The 22,174-nt window shown below is 35.6% G+C and overlaps 2 protein-coding genes across 2 annotated transcripts; both read left to right on the top strand.

Annotated features, from left to right (window-relative positions):
* The first annotated feature begins 8,469 nt into the window (after positions 1-8,469).
* Positions 8,470-13,622, top strand: LOC107831765 (adenylate kinase 4). The gene is made up of 6 exons (XM_016659559.2): positions 8,470-8,670; positions 11,388-11,533; positions 11,638-11,757; positions 11,870-12,037; positions 12,345-12,434; positions 12,847-13,622. Exons 1-6 carry the CDS (start codon positions 8,562-8,564, stop codon positions 12,943-12,945), a joined length of 732 nt encoding a protein of 243 aa, XP_016515045.2. The 5' UTR covers positions 8,470-8,561; the 3' UTR covers positions 12,946-13,622.
* A 135-nt stretch (positions 13,623-13,757) lies between these two features.
* Positions 13,758-16,528, top strand: LOC107831764 (O-fucosyltransferase 37-like). Its single transcript, XM_016659558.2, has 6 exons — positions 13,758-14,927; positions 15,016-15,184; positions 15,312-15,401; positions 15,531-15,814; positions 15,900-16,158; positions 16,237-16,528. The coding sequence occupies exons 1-6, from the start codon at positions 14,290-14,292 to the stop codon at positions 16,450-16,452; spliced, it is 1,656 nt and encodes a 551-aa protein (XP_016515044.2). The 5' UTR covers positions 13,758-14,289; the 3' UTR covers positions 16,453-16,528.
* Positions 16,529-22,174: the final 5,646 nt, after the last annotated feature.

Raw genomic sequence — 22,174 nt, 5'->3', positions numbered from 1 at the left:
ATATCGAAACACGATTAAACTGAGTTTCAAAATGCGAATCCTAGCTTGTGGGGATGAGTGAGTTGGGATTTTACCATTCTTGCATCATAAAAGATTTAAGTGATATGAATATTATTTCCTGCAATGTTGTTTCTTAATTAAAGAAAATAAATAAATAAATAAGGAATAGCACTTGTAGTATTTTGAAATGAAAATACATGAGTTGTAAAATATCTTGGATATAGCTATTCTCAAATAGTTGAGATATAAATATCATCATTGATAAATGTAAAGGTTTTGGGAGTTACTTAAATTCACCGAGATTGACCTTGGACATTTTTCCTCATTAGGTCATGAAACTACACGTGTCGGTGTAGGCGTAGAACCTACCTTAGGGTTGGGGACTACGGTAGAGTACTTCCCATTAGGGGTACTATTGTGCTACTTTATTATCATGGCTGAGTCAATTCGTGAGGCACAACGATGAGGCGATCTGAGCAAGTAGGGTATATGATACTTGCCACTAGGTACATAACCTAGTTGACCTTTTTTCGTGTTGGTGATGGTATAGTGCTCCCGATAAATGAAAAATCTAACATGATTTTGCAAAGATCAATGATAAAGGAAGACTTTGAAAATATGTTTTACCATATTATTTATTATACTTTTTATTGTTAATTGATATGAATACTTTTTTCTTAATATCAATTATTATTGCATATCTTATATCTTCTTAAATATCGTCCTATTTTCTTTTGGGGGAACGATTCATGATTCGTACTAGGCATGTAGAGCTTAGGCCTTTCGGCCACATTTCCATTTTCTATTTTCGGGGACTGGACCTGAGCAACTTAGACCGCATGGATAGGGCAGCTCTACACTTTCCGTTGACGTTATCTGGTGAGACTCCACGCTTGTATTTGTGGAGGACTTTATTATATTAATATCCTTTTGAGCCACCAGGTTATGCCTTGGCTGACTATTTCAGTTCGTATCATAGATATTCCATAGACAACGATAGTATTCAATTTGGGTTGTAATCCTATGGTTACTTACATGGCATGCATGAACGAAATTTTCTTTTATCTTTATGAAGTTTTGCCTTCAAAGGAAAATATTTACTTAAAGACATTATTCATGTTTTGCGTATATCTTAAAATGATTGAAATTGAAGAGCCTTTCGCATCCTCCTATTAAGCATATGGATATGTATTAATCTATAGGATGGTTCACTCGGGTCAGGTAGAATACCGAGTGTCGGTCATATAGTTTTAGGGCATGATAGTATTACTGGCCGAAAATGGAAGAAGAGGCGGAGAGCTTCGTGGCCAAATGTGATAAATACCAAAGATATGGTAACAACATGCATCGTCCAGCAGAGTTATTACATCCAGTTTTTGCACCATGACCTTTTACAAAGTGGGGGATGGATATCGTGGGTCCATTACCACAAGCCAAAGGAAAGGTACTATTCTTGTTAGAACTTACTGCTTATTTCACTAAGTAGGTAGAAGCTGGTGCCTTCAAACATGTTCATGAAAAAGAAGTCCGGGACTTCATTTGGCGAAACATCATATGTCGGTTCAGGGTTCCAAAAGAAATCATGTGCGATAATGGCCCACAGTTCATAGGTGCAAAGATCACAAAATTCTTTTAGAGTTGGAAAATTAAAAGGATTACTTCAACACCTTATCATCCCATGACCAATGGACAAGCTGAATCAACAAATAAAGTTATTATTAATAACTTCAAGAAAAGACTAGAGGAATCAAAAGGTAAGTGGCCAGAAGTGTTACCTGGAGTCTTATGGGCTTACAAAACAACAACAAAAACAAGTACGGGAGAGACCATTTTCACTTGTGTACGATGCTGAAGCCTTAATTCCAGTTAAGATAGGAGAGCTAAGTACGTGATACATCCAAGCAACCGAAGAGTTAAATGAGGAGGAGATGCGAGTAAATCTCGATTTGCTTGAAGAAAGGAGAGAAACAACTTTAATAAGGATGGCTGCGCAAAAGCAAGTTATTGAGCGATATTACATTCAGAAAGCTCATCTTAGGCACTTAAATATTGGGGACAACGTACTCAAGAAAGTCTTCTAATCCACAAGAGCAACCAATGCAGGAAAGTTGAGTCTAAATTGGGAAGGACCTTACAAGGTTCGAGGTATCGCTGGAAAAGGTGCATATGAATTGGAAACCATAGATGGAAAGGTTCTACCCTCGAGTTGGAATGCTTTTCATCTGAAGAAGTACTATTCATAAGGAAAGAAAATACCCGCGGTCAGGTATCCCTCAATTAAGATTTGTATTTTGTATTGTTAAAATTACACTAACAATTTTAGATGATAGGCAAAAAGCTAGCCCACACCAAATGATGATATTAGACCTGAAAGACACGCGGAAGTAATATAATTCTTGGTCTAGGGTTGCAACTTTTTTGATGGAAATATAAAGGGTTAAGCAGTCATCATCTAAATTATATTTGCCTTCGAGTCCCGTACGTTTTTCCTTTTTCAGGAAAAGGACCATATGAAAGGAATTATCAAGTGCTCGAGATTTCATACTTCAAAGCTCAAACACTTGGGGGACTGTATATATGAGAAAGGAAAAGAAGACTGGAAAAAATAGAATTCAAGTCAAGCTTACTTAAAGTCTACCCAACAAATCGAAAGTTCAGAGCAAAGCTACGAGCAGTCAAAAACACAAGCCTGATTCAAACCTATGGAGAATACACTCATGGATGTAAATTTCAAAATCTTACGAATGTATAGGGCAAAGGCAATATTTACTCATGTGTTTCCAAGATATACACTTAAATTTTTCACAAACCTGTTGTAAAGAAAACAATACGAAAAAAGTTATGGATGATACTTAAATACATGTAAAGTATTATTTAAAGTACGAATAATACAAGACTTTCTTCAAAAGTTATTCAAAGAAACATGTGTATTCGTATTTCTTCTTTCGTATGTTTACACCATTATGAAGTTGAGATGTCTTCTTCATTAAGTGTAGTATATAAAAGGGCCCTCTTTTATAATTCGTGCTTGTTCAAAAAGTCATAAAGTTAACAAAGCATTTTTAAATGCAAAAGTTAAAATAGCAAAGGGTAAAACAAAAACCCAAACATTAAATTTAAGTGAAAAATAAAGCCCCAAACTTATAAAGAAAAAGGCAAGGGCAAACCACTAAGAGAGTAAAACAGAAACTCGAAATAAAGTTGTCATAAAGGTTGGACAAAAAACTTTATAATATCATAATAACTTGGTTAAAACCAAGTATGAACTTAGTTTCAACCTAATTATCTTTACAAAAAACCCCGAAACAAACTAGGGGCAAGATCTTCCAAAACATCACCCTAAATGGGATCAGAGGTAAACTTCCAAGCGTTCCACCAATAAAAAAAAACAACACAACAACACTTCACATTTTCTTAAAACTTTCACTTAGAGGCAGAATCTGAACTAGGAGGGTGAAGAACGACATCATCAGAAGCAGGAATAGTAACTTGAGCGGAAGGAGATTGAATAGCAGCCTCACCAGGAGTAATTTTGTCACCCTCGAGAATGTCAGTCACGGGTGAAGAAAATCTTTGACTTTGTTGGGTTTTCTCAATAGTCTCCTTGATCTTTGCAATCTCAGCAGCTAAGTCAAAGCCTTCCTGGCTTGCTTCCATTAAAGTATCATGGCGTGCGTTCAAAAAAGCCCAACTTACTTCAACGGCAGTCTTGTCCTCAAGGGCTTTATAGTCTCTTTTCCAATGCTCAATCTCATTTCTAAGTTCTTCCTTCTCAGTTAAGGCAGTATCATAAGAAGCTTGTAGGGGAGCAAGTGAATCCAAAAATCGAACTCTATCAGAAGACATCTGGAGATCCTCTTGAGCTTGGGTGAGCGTTTGAACAAGCTCACCAGCATAAACTTCTTTCTGATTCAATAGGTATTTCAGACCTCTGATCTTCAGTAGCTTTAGAACGTTGTTCAGCAAGTGAAGACTCAAGAAGGTTCTTGTCTTTGCTCGTCTGATTAAAAGAGGCTCTCTCAACCGCTAGTTCTGCCGCCAAAACCTTTACTTGCTGCTCCAAGGTACACCTGTTTTCCTCTAAAACCTCCATTTCAAGTTGAAGACTCTTGTACTGCTCTTTCCAATTATATGCCTCAGTATGATAGTCATGCATTAGCTGTTCTATATGGACAATCTTTTTCATCATCTTTGTACCGATGAGATTGATCTACATAGTAAGAAAAAGAAATGTGATACTAATAAAAGAAAAATCACACAAGATAAAAAGGCGAGGTTTATACCTTCAAGGATGAATGCACAATATCATTCATCCAAGTTAGAGAGCTATGACTTTCTAGTTTAGACTTCTCAACTGGGCCTATCAGTGGTTTCAACCACACGTCAGCCTGGCCTAATTTCTTCAAAAGGTTACCATCTGTGGGAATCTTAATGGTAACTTGTTTCATTGCCCTACTTCCACTAGAAGAGCTAATTTCAGCATGGGAAGTTGTGGTAGTAGTAACAGTAGAAGAAGTCAAAATAGCCACGGGTGGAGCAGTATTGGCAACAATAGGAACAAGTAACTGAGGTTCCATTGGAGCAGACATAGGAAAAGAGGCAAGAAGCGCTTCCTCGAAAATTAAGCAAATGTTTTCATCATCAAATCCACGAGAAAATAGGTGTTCATTAGAGTCACGGGGTATTGCAGGCGTCTCTTCATCAGAACTCACTAAAGTAGCACTCTCATGCTCAAACACAGAAACAAGAGGAGGAGGAGGAGGAGGAGGAGGAGTTTCGTCATCAGAAATGACCCGTCTTCTGGCTCGTGGCTTACGAACCAATGAGTTTTCATCCCTCTCCTCTTCATCTTCGGAATCGTGTGGCCTATTAGCTCTTTTTTTTATGAGGAACTCAAAATTATTTCCTGAGCTTTTGCTAAAAAGAGCCTTGGGGCAGCAATTGATTCATCACTCACACCCCGAATGGGAAACCCTAATAAAGAAAAGGTTTAACAAATTCTAAGATAAGAATGAAAATAAAAAAGAAAGTGGAAGAGAAAGTTACCGTAAGTCTTAACTTTCCATCCAAATCTATTTGAAAGATACTTCCAAGACCTTACTTCCATATGAGCAATTGTTAACAATTTTTCTACCCAACCATGGAAACCAAGAATCTCCCCAATAGTTCTCATGGTTGCTGAAAGATAAAAGTAAAACAGTTACGAGAAGTACAAGCTCTTCACAAAAAAAAAAGGAGAAATACAGAATGAAAGAAAAACTTACATGCAAAGTTCCACTTCTTAGGGAAGGGCATGTTCTTTTCACCTACTAACCCACGTGTGGGGGCAGTCACGAACCGGGCATACCAGCAACGATCTTTATCATTCTCAGGGCTAACTAAAACACTTTTACTTCTCGTCACGAGAGTAAAAATCCCACGACAGAATAATTTGGGAGAGTAAAGATGGATTAGATGATAAAATGTGAAGGGTAACTGATACAGATTTTCCAAATACCTAAGGCATGCCACGGCCCTCCATACAATAGGGCCAATATGTCCTAACACACATCAAATTTACGGCAAACCTAATGCGAAGGGATATGTATACACAAAAGAAAAGCTAACTTTAAAATAAGTGATCCTTTGGTTTTCATTGGGGACCAGAATTGGGAAATCAAATTTATAATGACAGTCTCTACGTACAACAGAAATCAAACCCTCGGTAATCTGAGAGGGGTAAACATCAGCACGATCATGGGAAGTTATAGAAGTAACTTGATTCCTAATCGATTCTCTATCAGAATAGAAGGATAGTTCAGCAGGGATAATCTCATCAACCGAAGGTTCACGAATTGGTTCACTAGAATCTCTATTTTTAGCAGAAGATCTATGTGAAAAAGAAGCCCTAGTTCTAGAAGATGATGGAGGAGTAGAGCTAGGTTGAGAAGAAGAACCCTGTACAGACACTGATCCTAAACTATGCAACCTACCATTTCTCCTACTTCTGGTAGGAGCAAGGGGGAGTTCGTCTACAATGAGAACTTCTCGAGGATCAGGGTTTGATGAATGACATAGTTGTATGGAGAAGTAGAACGAATTGAAGAACGAGAACAAGATGTGAATAAAGGACACTGAAAAAAAATCGTAAAATTAAAGGCAAAGGATGTATTTATATGCAGAAGCAACAGTCAAATAAAAAAAGGTAATGATGGAGACGTCATTATGAAAACTATCACTTTGTGACTGGAGTAGCCACAAAAAAGCCCTAAAACCCGCTGCAGAGTTGCAAAGCTAATCGATGACTGCCACGTGTCACATGCATTAAATGGTACGACACATCAGTTCAGAAAAAGGTATAATGATACGTGGGAAACAACGACAAAGATTCCCGCCATAAATGAGATCCACTTCCCAAATATTCAATTGCTGAATAATTGGCAAGCGAGGGGACTATCTGTATTGGGTAAAATAAATATTACACGTGGAATTAATTATGTGGCTGACATGGCAGGACACATGAATCATTAGAAAAGTGACAGCTAGAGAAGAGTACTTAAAAAGATGTGAGTCTTAATAGGTACAAGCAAAACGTCTAAAAGACAAGAAGAACGGTTGCTCGAGTCTCTTATTAATTTGAAGAGACACCGGTGGAATGAACCAAGATAGTAAAAAGCACAGATTCATTGGTCTTCAATTAATGAACATTAATGATTAGAAACGTTACAGAATCTTTATGAAACAGTTACGACTGTCAATTATAACGTTTCATTAATGTCATTAATGCTCATAATGACTCGATCATAAAGGGAAAAAGATGTTGTACTTAGAAATAACTATATAAGGAAGAGAAATGTCATTTGTATGAACACGTTCTGATGACTATTGGAATACAATAATTTACTTTTGCTTTATATTGATTACTTTGCTATTTCATACTCTAATTTTCCTTTCTCATTACAAAAATATTCATTTTTTTGATTATCATTAACTCGAGTACTTTTAAAAATAGGCTTTGACCGAAATTCCTACTTTCTGGTTAAACAAAGAAAACAAAAGAAAAGGAAAGGCTATGTTGAAGGGGGAAATTCAAAAATAATCAGATTTACAAGTGGTCATTCAAAAATAGTCATAGTTTCAAAAGTAATCGAAATTTAGCCACTTTTCATGTAAAGATAAATCTGAACGAAATAACTGTTTAAAATCCAGAAAAATACTCCAGCATAATATATTGGAGTTCCGGTATAATATCTCGGTCCAGCATAATATACTGGAGTTTGGAGCATCGGTGCTCCAGTCTCCAGTATATTATACTGGAGTCAGCAAAATATATCGGTCCATTATAATATGCTGGGAGTTCATACACAGGTGCACCAAACTCCAGTATATTATGCTGGACCGGTCTTTGTTGCAGCAAAATAGTGGTTATTTTTCAATAACTTGACAAAGACCGATTATTTTTGAATGACCAGCCCGAAAATTAATTAGACCATGCTATTTTAACATGTTGAAGTGGTATCCCGTCTATATTAACCAAACACGTTTGGTAGAGTGTCTTTGCTTGGGTTATTTTAGAAGTAGTGTTTGCTATTGTTAAAAATCCAATAATTAACTATTCTTTCGTACTAAATGGTTTATCCAATCAATTATAGTTAGTTATCCTCGAAAGCGGGTACAAATGAAGTAAGATTATTATAAATACCTTTCAGATAGGTGGAAAGTATGCTAAAAAATTTAGTAAGTCAGACAAATTGATCAAAAGCATCGTACATTGAATTTTAAAAGTGTTCTTTGAATCTTTGGGACCAATCAAAAGGAAAGTACACTTTTCAGTTCAATGTTTATAGTGTCATTTTTGTCTATTAAAAATCTGTCCACTCTTTTAAAAGGAATCTTCTCAAGCATATAATTCTCACAAAAGGTTTACTATATGAGACCACTCTTACTCTTCTTTATCTCAAAATTCCTCTTCTTTTTCTAAAAACGAAAAAAGATATATTCTTAAAACAAATATTCCCCCTATCAATGATCCTTGATATTAGGAGGTAAATGTCGAAAATTGGGGTAAAAGGTTAATAGATAGTCAAAAAATTATCTTTCCTTTTCAATAGTATCATTACTATTCTTGTATTTTCCTATTTTTTAAATCTATATTACTATTTATTATATCGTTCGCTTCAGTTATCTTTTTATCCCGTTATTGTTATTGTTTGTTCTATTACTTCCTTTCTTCCCCTTCTCTTGAGATCGAAAATAACCTCTCTGCATTCATCGGATAGAGATAAAGTTTGGGTATGTTCTTGTTATAACTTTAAAAACAAGAATTATTAGACTTACTAACTTTAAGGCTATGTGAGACAAAGAGAAAAGGTGTCTTTTAGCAACATATGGACATTTTCTTTCTCAAAATATTTATATTGGTGAGGGAAGAATGTGTAATTAAACAGTGATTCAAGGATATAATAGTCATTATAACAGCAAACCTCATGTAGTGTCATTGTTATGTGTAAATCTTGCTTCAGTTTGAAGCGTTGGAAGTTCCGAATCCTAACACCCAAAACTCCAAAGCCTCCATTGAAACAATGTCGACATCCGTGAACTTAGAAGATGTTCCGTCGGAGAGCCTCATGTCGGAGCTCCTCCGCCGCATGCGGTGTTCCTCCAAGCCTGACAAACGTCTTATTCTAATTGGTAATTATACTCACATCTGCTCTCTTTTATTTGTGTGTATATCTGATGTTGTCAAAATTCTTTCTTTTTACTGTATCATATGGTTTTTTGCCAATCAGATCCACACAATTTATTTATTACTTTGATGTTATCGGTACATATATTTGGTTTTCACTCTCAAAGTTCTTTCTTTGAGTACTTTATATGGGTTTTCCCCCCATAATTGTATCAGATCTACAGTTTTTCCGTTTCAGTTAAGTAGAATTTTGTAATGATTAGTTTATTTCTGTGTTGGGTTTTGCTCCTTGGGGTTTTGGGAGTGGGAGGGAGATTGTGCATACTGGAAACGAGAAGAAAGTTCTGGAATTTAGGTGAATTTGGTTCAAGCCAGATTGTAGGAAGTGGGCGATAGTCTTTGTATTTCTATGAGAAGCTCGGCGGAACCCACGGTTCCCAGTAGTAAGTCGTCGGCATATCGCGCGTAACAGATCCTTATTAAGTAATACTCCCTCCGGTTCACAATAAGTGACCAATTTGCTTTTTCATTTTGGTTCAAAATAGGTGTCCAGTTATGTAATCAAGAAAGAATTCAATTTGTTTTTACAAAATAACCCCTATGTACATATCCCTAAAAAGTTTTCTTACTCCTCACATTAAATATTTAATTAGAGGTAGTTTAGTCATAGTAGGTATTTTTGTATAGAATTTAGTATTTTCTTAATGGGCGTGCTAAAAGCAAATTGGTCACTTATTGTGAACCGGAGGGAGTAGGTTTTAAGGGGGGCAGCTTACGGGCCAGGGTTCTCTCTGACCTGATAACAAGTATCACCTCCTCGCCCAGCCCTATCATTTAGAGGATGAAGCAAGATCTTCCAGATTTTTTTTATATTAAATTCTGAAAAAAATCTCTGCTTTACACAGGTTGCACTAGGTTAAATTTTATTAAGTGAAGCGGTCGAAGAGTAAAATTGCACCCTTACTTTGCTCCCGTTATTCACCAGGCTCCTTGTCAGTGGCATTGTTCGAATTTTTGACGCACGCCTTATCTATATCTCTCACGTCGTGTCCTTAGCACTGAACCAAAGTCGTGGTGCGTATTTTGGGTTAATATCTACATCTGAAGTCTTATCTATATTTTTTAAAATAAGGTGACATAGATATATGAACTTTTTGGTACTACATTTGCGTCAGATGTTACTTATCCACAAATAAAATTGTGTGAGATGTTGAAAATTCTAGAAGATTGGTTATGAATATTAGAAAGTATAAGAAAGAGTCTAGAAAGTCAGAAGTCAAAAAATGTCTTTGAAATTGGGAGGCACCGGGAGTGCAATAACTATGATATGAGAAGAAGCGAGTAGAAATGGTAAAATTTTGCCTTGTTTTGATATGGGAAATCTTTAGCTCGAAGATGTGCTGCCTCCTTTTGCAACATTTCTGGAATTGGCTTGAAGTAGGATGCCATGGAGGATCTTGATGGGAGATTAAATATTTTTGAAAGTAAGAGAAATTTGGCTATCTCAAACTCATTCTTTTAAATAGCTGTCTCAAACTCATTTTAGCAAGTCTAGTTTCTACATGCTTTGAGTGCGTCCATGGTTGTGCTTATTTTTAATATGATTGAATTCGTACTGTTGCATTTCAGTTTCAAGTCTAAACAATTAATATGCTATGTCAAGCTGCAATAGTATTCCTTAAAAGGAGTAATTAGTCAACGGAGCTTTCGAGCTAAAATAGGGATTCTGCCAGAGCATCTGTTTTCTTGATATTTGTAATGGATAATTTGGTAATGATACTAGCTTTTATGTTGCTAGCTTTCACGATATAATACATTGAAAGTTAAGATCACGTGTACGTAACACTGAAAGTTATTTTTTGACTTGTTTCGTTTTTGCTGATATTGGGTGGAAGTAGCTATACTATTCTCTGGTAAAGTGCTCTCTCTATATGCATGTGTTCTATGACTTGTTTCATTTTTGCTGATATTGGATAGAAGTAGCTGTGCTCTGGTAAAGTGCTCTCTCTACATACGAATGTTCTATGGTGTTTTTCCTTTTGGAAATCTCTTTGTGATTCAAGTCAAGCTACCACCCGCTCAACCCTTGCAACACTAAACCAAGGTGTAATCCTTTGGTCTGGAGTTCATAGACTTGATTTGATTCTCAATAATATAAACAGAAAGGCAAAAAACATTCCAATCGATTCCACATGCCTCCAGAAGAAGTCTGGACAATAATTTGCCTCCTATTTCATGTTTAGGTCTTTTGGCATTTTTTTCTTCTCTAAGCTTTTTGCATAATGCTCGTAAGGGGCAGATATATAGGTAGTTGAAAGTTTTAGCCAAGGATATATATATATTTGGATTGGGTTTGGAGCTGGTTTTTCTTAATGAGTTATACGAATTCTTCTTTTTCGTAGTTGACTAGTATTTATGTCATAGCAATTGTGTTTAAATATTTCTGTTCTGGTTTACCTTATCAAAAATATTATTGTTCTAGTTTCTATCGACAAACAATGTCATCCATGTGCTCAATCTGAAGTCATTTGGGTGTTGAGTTGTCATCATATGGACTTATATGTAGAATTATGAATAGTTCTCTTTTGCTTTGCCAGATTTTTGTGATAGATAATTCTATAGATTTTCCTTCTCTCCAAACTATTATTGTGTTGAGATCTCTAAAAACTAGTTTTTATTTTTATTTTTTTAAGGTAATCTAAAAACTAGAATTTTTTTGCAGGCCCACCTGGATCAGGGAAAGGAACGCAATCTCCTATAATTAAAGATGAGTACTGCTTGTGTCATTTAGCCACTGGGGATATGCTGAGAGCTGCCGTTGCCGCCAAAACGCCTTTGGGCATTAAGGCGAAGGAGGCCATGGATAAGGTCACATTGGTTGTTTATTTTAATTATTATTATAGTTTTCTGACTACCCTGAACACATTGGTTTTCCTTTCCTCAGTAAAATTGTTTTTGTACTGTCTTTTCAGGGAGAACTTGTTTCTGATGACTTGGTTGTTGGTATCATAGACGAAGCATTAAAGAAGCCGTCATGTCAAAAAGGATTCATTCTTGATGGATTCCCTAGGACTGTGGTGCAAGCAGAAAAGGTTCTTTTCCTGTTAATCCATGACTATTTATGTTTATATTGTCTTTATGTTCAATTCCTGTCAGCTTTGAATCTTTGTAGTAGGAAATCATGTCTTTCTCTACTTATTGCAGCTTGATGAGATGCTTCAAAATCGAGGGACTAAAATTGATAAGGTCCTTAATTTTGCGATTGATGATGCCATCTTGGAGGAGAGAATTACCGGACGTTGGATCCACCCAGCTAGTGGTCGTTCATACCATACAAAGTTTGCACCTCCTAAAGTACCTGGGGTAGATGATGTAAGATAATACTGTCAAAATTTATTTATTTAATTGGTCTGTTGTGATAATACTGTTGTTCCTCTCTAACTTATCAAAAATAAAAAAGAAGTCTTTTTGCTGAAGTACTTCATTGTAATGTGTCTGCAAAGACTGAGCAATTGTTTATTTACAATTTTATAATCGTTATTGTCTGTTATGCAGCTTAAATTCTGTCAGAAAAACTTAGTTTCACAACTTTCTGTATTAAGGACTTTCTCCAAACAAAAAACAAAAAATGGAAGCTCTGATATCTGAATCTAATTAAATTTTATTTGTCTTCATGAAGGTCACTGGAGAGCCTTTGATACAACGTAAAGATGATACTGCTGCTGTTCTCAAGTCAAGGCTGGAAGGTTTCCACAGGCAAACTGAGCCGGTAAACAGCTGTTTATCTCTACTTATTGTGGGGAAGGGAAAGGAAAACACATCTGTTTATCTAGTTGCTTTGGTAGAGAATTGATCTCAAGCTAATGTTCAAGTCCTGCATGAACTGAGTAGGATCCCTTTTGGGGAAAGTATGTCTAGAATTGCATTTCGGAATCTAACTTAATCAATAAGATGTTTGGCAATGTTTACCACTTTGACATTCGAAGTGTTCAAGAGAGATCGTCAGTTTACAATTGAGTATAGCCTCTCACTTTAGGACAAAGATTATATACAGGGTATAGCAGTCATTTGACCTAATAATGTTTGTTTCAAAACATGTGAAGGCTAATGGTCATTTTGTTGTCTGTTGGGCTCTACCTTCAATCTCTGTCGTCATGCTAAGTTATTGAATTAATGTGCAGGTCATTGACTACTACGCCAAGAAGGGTAATGTAGTGAATCTTCCTGCCGAGAAACCACCACAGGCGGTCACAGCTGAAGTCAAGAAAGCTCTCTCCTGATGGAAGGATGCCAAACTTTTTTGTTTAAACAATGAACTCTGAATTTTGGTTCAACCCGTTAATTTCTAGATGACTGACAGGGCTATTTATCTTTTATGGCACTAGCTGGTATCAACTTCTTATGAACTTCAGAAAAATGTTGCTGAATTTTATTTTATTTTTAACATTGATATCTACTGAGCTTTTGCAGTTCAGTAGGAAATTACACAAAATTATTACTCTTAGCCAAGCCAGGATGAAGTCAAGAGTGTAACAGAAGATGCTAGTTGGAGCCACCATTTTTGAGTGTGTGGGAGGGTAATTGAAGAAGCTTCTGGGTTCTGGATATGTTATTTTCAGTAGTCGCTTTTATGAAACATTACTATATCTGTCAAGAGACTCTTATCATTTACAGGTCGCTCCACAAAAGCATCTCTCTTAGCTGCCGTCTTTTATAAGAAAACAGTTTGTTTACCCTGAAATAATGTTTCTTGAGGTTTAAGTTCTTACGAGAAGAAAGGAGTATTTTTAAACTCTTTGCAGGTTACTTTATTGGCTGAATTTTTGATAGTTCTGAGCAAGGTGCTTCTTGGTTTAGTGCTATTTTGTTTGCTGAAACTAGCGTAGCATGCCTTGGATTAGATTTTTATTACTTTGCTGTACACCAAAACATTTGTCTGAATAACCTTCTTTTATAAGATGTTGGTGGGTGAAAGGTATGAACATAAATGTAATCTGCCTGCATTACTCAACCTCCTGCACTCCATTACTCAACCTCCTTGTTGAGGAAGAAAGAAAGTCATATGGAAGCTGCACCATCGATGCAAATATCACATAGAACATCGAATACACACACAAAAACATATAAAAACTTTGTGTTCAGAAAATCAAAATTGTCCATCTTTGAGAGTAAAGGAACCATGCAATGATAAGAAAACAGAGATCCAGAAAATTTGAGTGTGACAGTTGCAAAAGCTACTTGGAGTTCACCTAGCAGTTATGTTGCCAAAAATCGTCTCTGGAGGCTTCCCTTGTTCTGGTCACCCTTACCCTCTTCGAGGGAAGTTAAGGGTCAACAATATCAATAAGTAGAAGTAAGAGGGGTTTCTTTGCAATTTGCAACTCTTTTAGGAAAATACGCGTGCAATATACAGTTGGTTAAGTTCTGGCGGGAAAGGGAGAAAAAGAATTTTGTAACCAACTTAACTGTAAATAATATCTTGACCAAAATCTCCCCTTCCATTAGTTCTCTTAATTTTCTGTTATTCCACCGTTTTCTCTCTAGAAAACCATCTTCCACTGAAATACATTTAGCTGCTCCATAATTTCCTCAAGAGCTTCTGTAAATTTCTCAGAGAATCTTCAATGGCGAGAACAAGAAATTCCAAGAGCTCATTCATCTCTCTAAACCCATCATTCTTCACTCATTTGCTCTCACTATTTCCCTTCAATTCCCTCCATTACTCACCCAAAAAGAACTCAAGAATCACCCAAACATATCTCTATTCATCCCCATTTCTCTCTTTCTGTTTCCTCTCTCTTCTCGTTTTCCTCACTTTCTTTGGCATTTTGATGCTCACATTCACAACGCTTTTCCAAAATTCAGTCTCATGCCCTGAGACTTCTTCTTCTCCTCTGTTCTTAGCTTCTGTTTTGGCTGCAGCATCAGTTTCTGTTCAAAATGAACCAGTCACTCTATCTACTGGAGCAATGGTGCCGCTACCAGCTCACGGGGCTATCGGAAATATTTCGGAGGAGGAAAAAGAGTTCTGGAAACAACCAGATAATCAAGGATACATGCCTTGTTTGGATTTCAGTCTCAAGTATCGAAAAGCCTCTGCAAGGATTTCTGAAGAGAGGAGGAAATTTTTGGTTGTTGTTGCTTCAGGAGGATTGAATCAGCAAAGGAATCAGATTGTTGATGCAGTTGTCATAGCAAGAATTCTTGGAGCTTCTCTCGTTGTTCCTGTTTTGCAAGTAAATCACATTTGGGGTGATGATAGGTAAAATCTGAAGTTCCTTTTGGCTTTTTTTAACCACTGTTTTGGCTCATTTGGTTTCAAGATTATAAATACTTAATTTTGTGTGCAGTGAATTTTCGGATATATTCGATGTTGAACATTTCAAGAAGACTTTGATAGCTGATGTTCGGATTGTAACATCATTGCCATCTACACATTTTGTTTCTAAACAGACTATTAACCGCGAACTTCCTTTTCATGTATCGCCACTCTGGCTTAGAGCCAGATTTCTCAAACAAGTAAGATATTGAAACTGCTCCTTTTGCTGTACTAATACTTAAGTTGAGTAGTGAATAGTTCATCCTGTCTAAATTTGTTATGTTAGTTCAATTTAGTCTTAACTTTATGTTACATTTAATTTTATAGCTAAACGAAGAAGGTCTGCTTATATTGAAAGGATTAGATTCTAAACTCTCAAAGAATCTTCCGCCTGACTTGCAGAAGCTCAAATGCAAGGTAATACAACGAACGACAGCTTGTTTTCTGCACTAGTGATTAAGCTAACACGGGGAGCTGCCTTGGGTATCTCCGATAGTTGACAAAAATTTGGGAAGTAACTTTCTTGTTTTTTTGTAATATGAACAGGTTGCATTCCATGCACTAAGATTTGCAACTCCAATTAGGGAGCTAGGATATCAGATAGCTAGAAGAATGTGGATTGAAGGTCCTTATGTTGCCATCCATCTCAGATTAGAGAAGGATGTTTGGATCAGAACCGGATGTCTTACCGGTTTAGGGAAGCAATTTGACAGTATTATAAGTAGGGAAAGGGAATCTCACCCTGAATACCTCACTGGAAAATTGAACATGACTCATGCACAACGGCGACTTGCAGGACTTTGTCCCTTAAATGCATCAGAAATGGCAAGGTAAAATTTGTTTAAGTCCTTGACCATGTTTTGGTTTACTAAAAATTAACCTAAAATCACTCTCAAACGGGGCATTATGTTACAGATTTCTGAAGGGTTTAGGAGCGCCAAGCAGTGCTCGTATATATGTTGCTGGAGGAGAACCCTTTGGAGACGCGCAAGCTATGCAGCCTCTACAAAAGGAGTTCCCAAATTTAGTCAAAAAGCATACATTGGCGCGAAATGGAGAGCTCACTCCATACTTGGAAAAATCTTCAATATTGGCAGCTATCGACTACATTGTGTCTTTGAGCAGTGATGTTTTCATCAATTCCCATGGAGGTAACATGGGCCGAACTCTCGAGGTATTAAGCACTTGTTATTTATTTACTGATCTTTTTAACATTGGACAATGCTGATTATCTTTGAACTTTGGTGGTCAGGGACATAGGGCATATGTAGGACACAGAAAGTATATAAAGCCAAATAAGAGAATGATGCTGCCTTTCTTTGAAGATTCATCTATACCTGATCAAGAATTCAAGAGGATAATAAAGAAACTGCATCGAAAAAGTCAGGGGCAACCTGAGCCGAGGACGAAGAAGATTGACAGAGATGTAATAGCATATCCTGTTCCTGAGTGTATGTGCAAACAATAATAGACATATCTCTGTGTCAAGAATTTAGACCATTGAGGCTAAAATTTTGTATGCAAATGTTCAATACCATGAGTTTTTTTCAGAGTTGAATATTTCCAGTTTGCCAAGCTGAAAAAAAAGATCATTTCTGTACCAAGTCTAAAAAAGCAGTATGGGGTCTAATACAGGTATAAATCAGTATTTTAGAGTAAAAGAAAAGGATATGAGAAAGTATTTAAACTTAGGGTAATAACTTCTTAATTAGACAAAGTTAAAGGCTAAAACGTCTGCACATATTCTTAATAGTAAAGTTGAGTCTTTTCCACTTCAATGCCATTGTACTAACAACAGCCAAAATGCATCTACTCTTCGTCGCAGAAGAACGTTAAGAATTGAATTAAAATGAATATGCGAAACTGAAGGTGGGGATTCTTAATACAAATACATAGAGCCCGTTTGGACATAAGAATTTTTTTACTTTTTTCAAAATTGTTTTACTTTTTTTCGAAATCAGTGTTTGGCCATAAAATTTCTAATTTTTCGAAAATTTGAAAAACTCCAGAAAACTATTTTTCAAAATTTTCACTTAGATCACTCACAAAACTTCAAAAACAACCCAAAATTATATTCATGTTCAAACACAACTCTAATTTTCAAATATCATTTTCACTTGGATTTTTTTTTCCATTTCCTAGAGCAGCCAGCTTACAACATACACTAGTAGAAAGATTTCTTACATAACAAAAATCTTCCATGGCGAATTTAGCTATTAATATGTAATCTTGTTATAACATTGTCCTCTATTTTTAATTATTTTTTTTATATTACTGTACTAACTTTTATTTGATCGACATTAATAAGATCTTTTATTCTGATATTTTAATTGCGCCCATTTTCTTTATTACTCAATTTCAATAAATTATATATGATTGGATATCTTTTTTCAGTTTTTTAAAATTTTAAAAATATTATTTTCACTATAGGTAAATTCATAATATCGATTAAAAAATATTCAGATATTAAAGAGTAAGAAAATAAAAAATAAAGACCAAGATTGATAAGATTGAGGGTAAAATAGGTATTTTTACAAATATAATTGATTTGGAGGAGCGGAATGTATATTGTTTAATGTTGGAAGAGGAGTTTGATTTTTAATACAAAAATGGGGATCAAAATGATTTTCAATCCCACAAAAAACAATGCTTTGTATAGTTATAATCTATTTTGTGGCACATTTATTTACTTTGTAGCGATATTAAATGAATAGTCGATAGAGTTAAAACACTAATAATTCGAGGACTGATGTATATATCTAGGCATGATTTGATCTGTTGATGACAAACTTGAGAAAACACATTTTGAAAAAAGTGCCCAGCCTTTCTTCCAAGTGCCAACAATAAAATTTTGTCCATTACAATAGGGCGATTGGGGAGGAGAGGGAAAGGAGAATAGTCAGGACGAATCGGCACCTATTTTATTCAAAATTGCTACTTAAATTATAGTAAGCTTTTATGATTTTCTCCCAACATTTATGCCTTTCTTCTATAGATGCAAAAAATTATCAACCAACTAACCATTGACTAATGAAATACGTTAACTTACATAGGTCATTCGCGTTGTAACCTACTTAGATCACTAGCTTTATTTAATTTTTAAACATTATCAACTTAATAAAATGAAAACAACAAAGTGAAATTAAGTCACTTGAACAAAATGTAACATAAAATCATAAAATCGACATCATTTATTATATTTATTTGATTTTAACAAATGAAAAAAAAAAAGACATTTTAAAATTTTCAAGACTCCGTGGAAAATAATTACATTAGAAATCAATAATATTGAGTTTTCGAATTAAAATTTTTGAAAAAAAGATTTGCACTTAGTAGGTTATTGTTCAATAAACATTCTTAAGATTATATTTCAATAAGCATTCTTAAAAAACAATTTGATAAATTTGTGCACAATATATATATATATATATATATATATGAGTTGTTTATAGTGGAGTATTCAATATTTTAAATTGGAAATCAAATTTATTTTTTCCAAATGTGTTCATTATCGTCAAGCAGACTTTTCTAAAGTAACGGCGACACCCATAAGATCCAAATAAGTTGTGAGTAGTTATGTGAATTTTTAGAGGTTTATTTAAGTCCTATTATAAAACAATAAAAGTAGAAGAACAATATTGCAGAGAAATAGAGAGAGGAAATTCTTATTGAATTTTGGGATGATTTACAATGGGGTAAGATCCCTCTATTTATAGGAGAAAAATGACTTAGCCACAAAGTAAAACTCTCTACAAGATAGACATTCACTCTAAATAGAATTCTATTCATAACACTCCCCCTTGAATGTCTACTCGATAAGTAATGTGCCTCGTTAAAACCTTAACTAAAATAAAACCCAATGGGAAAAAAATTCTAAAAAAGGAAAAAGAGTACACATATCTAACTATACACCTTTTGGTTGCCTCGTTAAAAACCTTGCAAGGAAAACTCAGTGGGACAAAACCTTGTAAGGGAAAAAGAGTGCAACGTGCGTTAACTCCCCCAGATGAGAGCATCAATTCACATTCTTGAGCCTTCGCATCCCAATCTTATGTATTAGCTTCTTGAAGATTAACGTCGGTAGAAACTTGGTGAACAAATCAACCATATTATCACTTGAACGAATCTGTTGCACATTGATATCACCATTCTTTTGAAGATCATGTGTGAAAAATAACTTTGGTGAAATGTGCTTTGTCCTATCTCCTTTTATGAATCCTCCCTTCAATTGAGCTATGCATGTTGCATTGTCTTCATACAAAATAGTGGGTAGTTTGTCACATCTCAAACCACATTTGTCTCGAATAAGATGTATTATAGACCTCAACCACACACACTCTCGACTTGCTTCATGAATAGCAATTATCTCGGCATGATTAGATGAAGTAGCCACAATTGATTGCTTAGTCGATCGCCAAGATATGGCAGTGCCTCCACAGGTAAACACATAACCTGTTTGAGATCGAGCCTTGTGTGGATCCGATAAATATTCAGCATCGGCATAACCAACAAGATCAGGACTGCAATTATTGCCATAAAATAAGCCCATATCGGTAGTCCCTTTTAGATACCGCAATATGTGTTTGATTCCATTCCAGTGTCTTCTTTGTGGGAGCAGAGCTATATCTTGCTAAGATATTAACTGAAAAAGTTATGTCGAGCCTTGTAGTGTTAGCAAGATACATTAGTGCACCAACTGCACTAAGATATGGTACTTCAGGACGAAGTAGCTCTTCATTCTCTTCTTGAGGTCGGAATGGATCCTTATTCACATCAAGTGATCGAACAACCATCGGAGTACTTAATGGATGTGCTCCATCCATGTAAAACCGTTTCAATACCTTTTCTATGTAGGCAGATTGATGAACAAAAATTCCGTTTGCCAAATGTTCGATTTGCAAACCAAGACATAATTTTGTCTTTCCGAGATCTTTCATCGAATTCCTTCTTTAAATAATCAATTGCTTTTTGGAGTTCTATAGGAGTTCCAATAAGGTTTATGTCATCAACATATACGGCAAGTACAACAAATTCTGATGTTGTTTTCTTTATAAAAATACATGGGCAAATGACATCATTTATATAGCCTTTCCTTTAATAAATACTCACTAAGACGATTATACCACATTCGTCCTGATTGCTTTAGACCATACAACGATCTTTGCAATTTGATTGAAAACATTTCCCGGGACTTTGAATTATTTGCTTTAGGCATTTTGAATCCCTCAGGAATTTTCATGTATATCTGTGGCTTTTGTGAAAATCCTTGTGCAACAAGGCGTGCCTTATATATTTGTACCTGGTTTTTCTCATTTCTCTTGCGTACGAAGACCCATTTATAGCCAACAGGCTTAACACCATTAGGTGTTTGGACTACAGGCCCAAAAACTTCACGTTTTGCAAGTGAATTCAATTCTGATTGGATTGCTTCTTGCCATTTTGGCTAATCAAGTCTTTGTCGATATTCTCCATCAGATTGAGGTTCGAGATCCTCACTTTCTTGCATAATGCTAGATGCAACATTATATGCAAAGACATAATCCACCACTATATCCACTCGATTCAACTTTATCTCAATATCGATTGGATTTATTGATAGTTCCTTATTTTCTTGAGCCTTGGGCTTAGTGGATTCCTCATGAATCTCAGAATTTATTAAATCGTGGATTTCTTCATGAGGTTCTTTTGTAGTGTCATTTTGATAATTTATTTTCCTTTTTCTAGGATTTCGATCTTTAGAACCTAATGGTCTACCACGTTTTAGGCATGCTTTTGACTCATTAGCTATGGCACTAGAAGATTGTCTAACAGGGACAACAATACGGATTGAAACATTCTCTGCAGGGATATGTGATTTTGTTATCCTTTTCAAATCCGTAAATGCATTTGGTATTTGATTTGTTATTCTATGCAAATGGATAATCTTTTGCACCTCTTTTCACAAATAGAGGCACACAGATCAAGATGAGATAATGATGGATTTTTCCACAAAATTTCCCGTTTGGTTTCACCAACTTCTCCCCCTAATTTTGGGAAAAGTGTCTCATCGAATCGACAGTCTGCAAATCGAGCAGTGAATAAATCCTCCGTTAATGTTTCAAGATAGCGAATAATGGAGGGCGATTCAAACCCAACATATATTCCTAATCTTCTTTGCGGACCCATTTTGGTGCGATATGGCGGTGCTACAGGCACATATACTGCGCATCCAAAAATTCTTAAATGAGATATATTAGGTTCATGACCCAAAACTAATTGCAACGGGGAATATTTATGATAATTTATCGGTCTGAGACGAACTAGCATTGCTGCATGCAAAATGGCGTGACCCCAAACAGAAGTGGGCAGCCTCGTTTTCATGAGTAACGATCTTGCTATCAATTGCAGACGTTTAATTAAAGACTCTACAAGACCATTTTGAGTGTGAACATGAGCTACATGATGCTCCACTTTTATCCCAATTGATAAGCAATAATCGTTAAATGCTTGGGATGAAAACTCAGCAGCATTATTAAGTCTAATAGACTTAATTGGATTATCAGGAAATTGTGCCCGTAATTGAATTATTTGTGCCATTAATTTTGCAAACGCGAGGTTGCGAGATGACAATAGGCACACATGGGACCATCTAGAAGATGCGTCTATTAAAACCATAAAATATCTAAACGACCCACTAGGTGGGTGAATAGATCCACAAATATCCCCTTGTATATGTTCCAAAAACACAAGGGACTCAATTCCAACCTTTGTTGGTGATGGTCTAATAATTAACTTGCCTTGATAACAAGAAGTGCAAGAAAATTCATTATTTAAAAGAATCTTTAAATTCTTTAATGAATGCCCATTTGAGTTTTCTATAATTCGTCTCATCATAATTGATCCAGGGTGTCCCAATCGATCATGCCAAAGTACAAAAGTATTGGAATCAGTAACCTTTTGGTTTACGGTAGAATGTGCCTCAATTGCACTAATTCTTGTCCAATACAGGCCACAAGATAAAGATTGAAACTTCTCAATAACCCTCTTTTGGCCAGAGACATTCTTGGTAATGATGGGATATTCAAGATTATTCTCATCTATTTTCTCAATATGATATTCATTTCGACGGATATCTTTAAAACTCAACAAGTTCCTCTTGGACTTGGAGAAGAACATTGCATTCTCTATGATAAGTATTGTTCCTTTAGGCA

The sequence above is a fragment of the Nicotiana tabacum genome, chromosome 6 (genome assembly GCF_000715075.1).
Source record: "Nicotiana tabacum cultivar K326 chromosome 6, ASM71507v2, whole genome shotgun sequence".
Classification (NCBI taxonomy): Eukaryota; Viridiplantae; Streptophyta; class Magnoliopsida; order Solanales; family Solanaceae; genus Nicotiana; species Nicotiana tabacum.
Note: the sequence above shows the minus strand (reverse complement) of the source record. Positions and strands in the feature narration are given on the sequence as shown.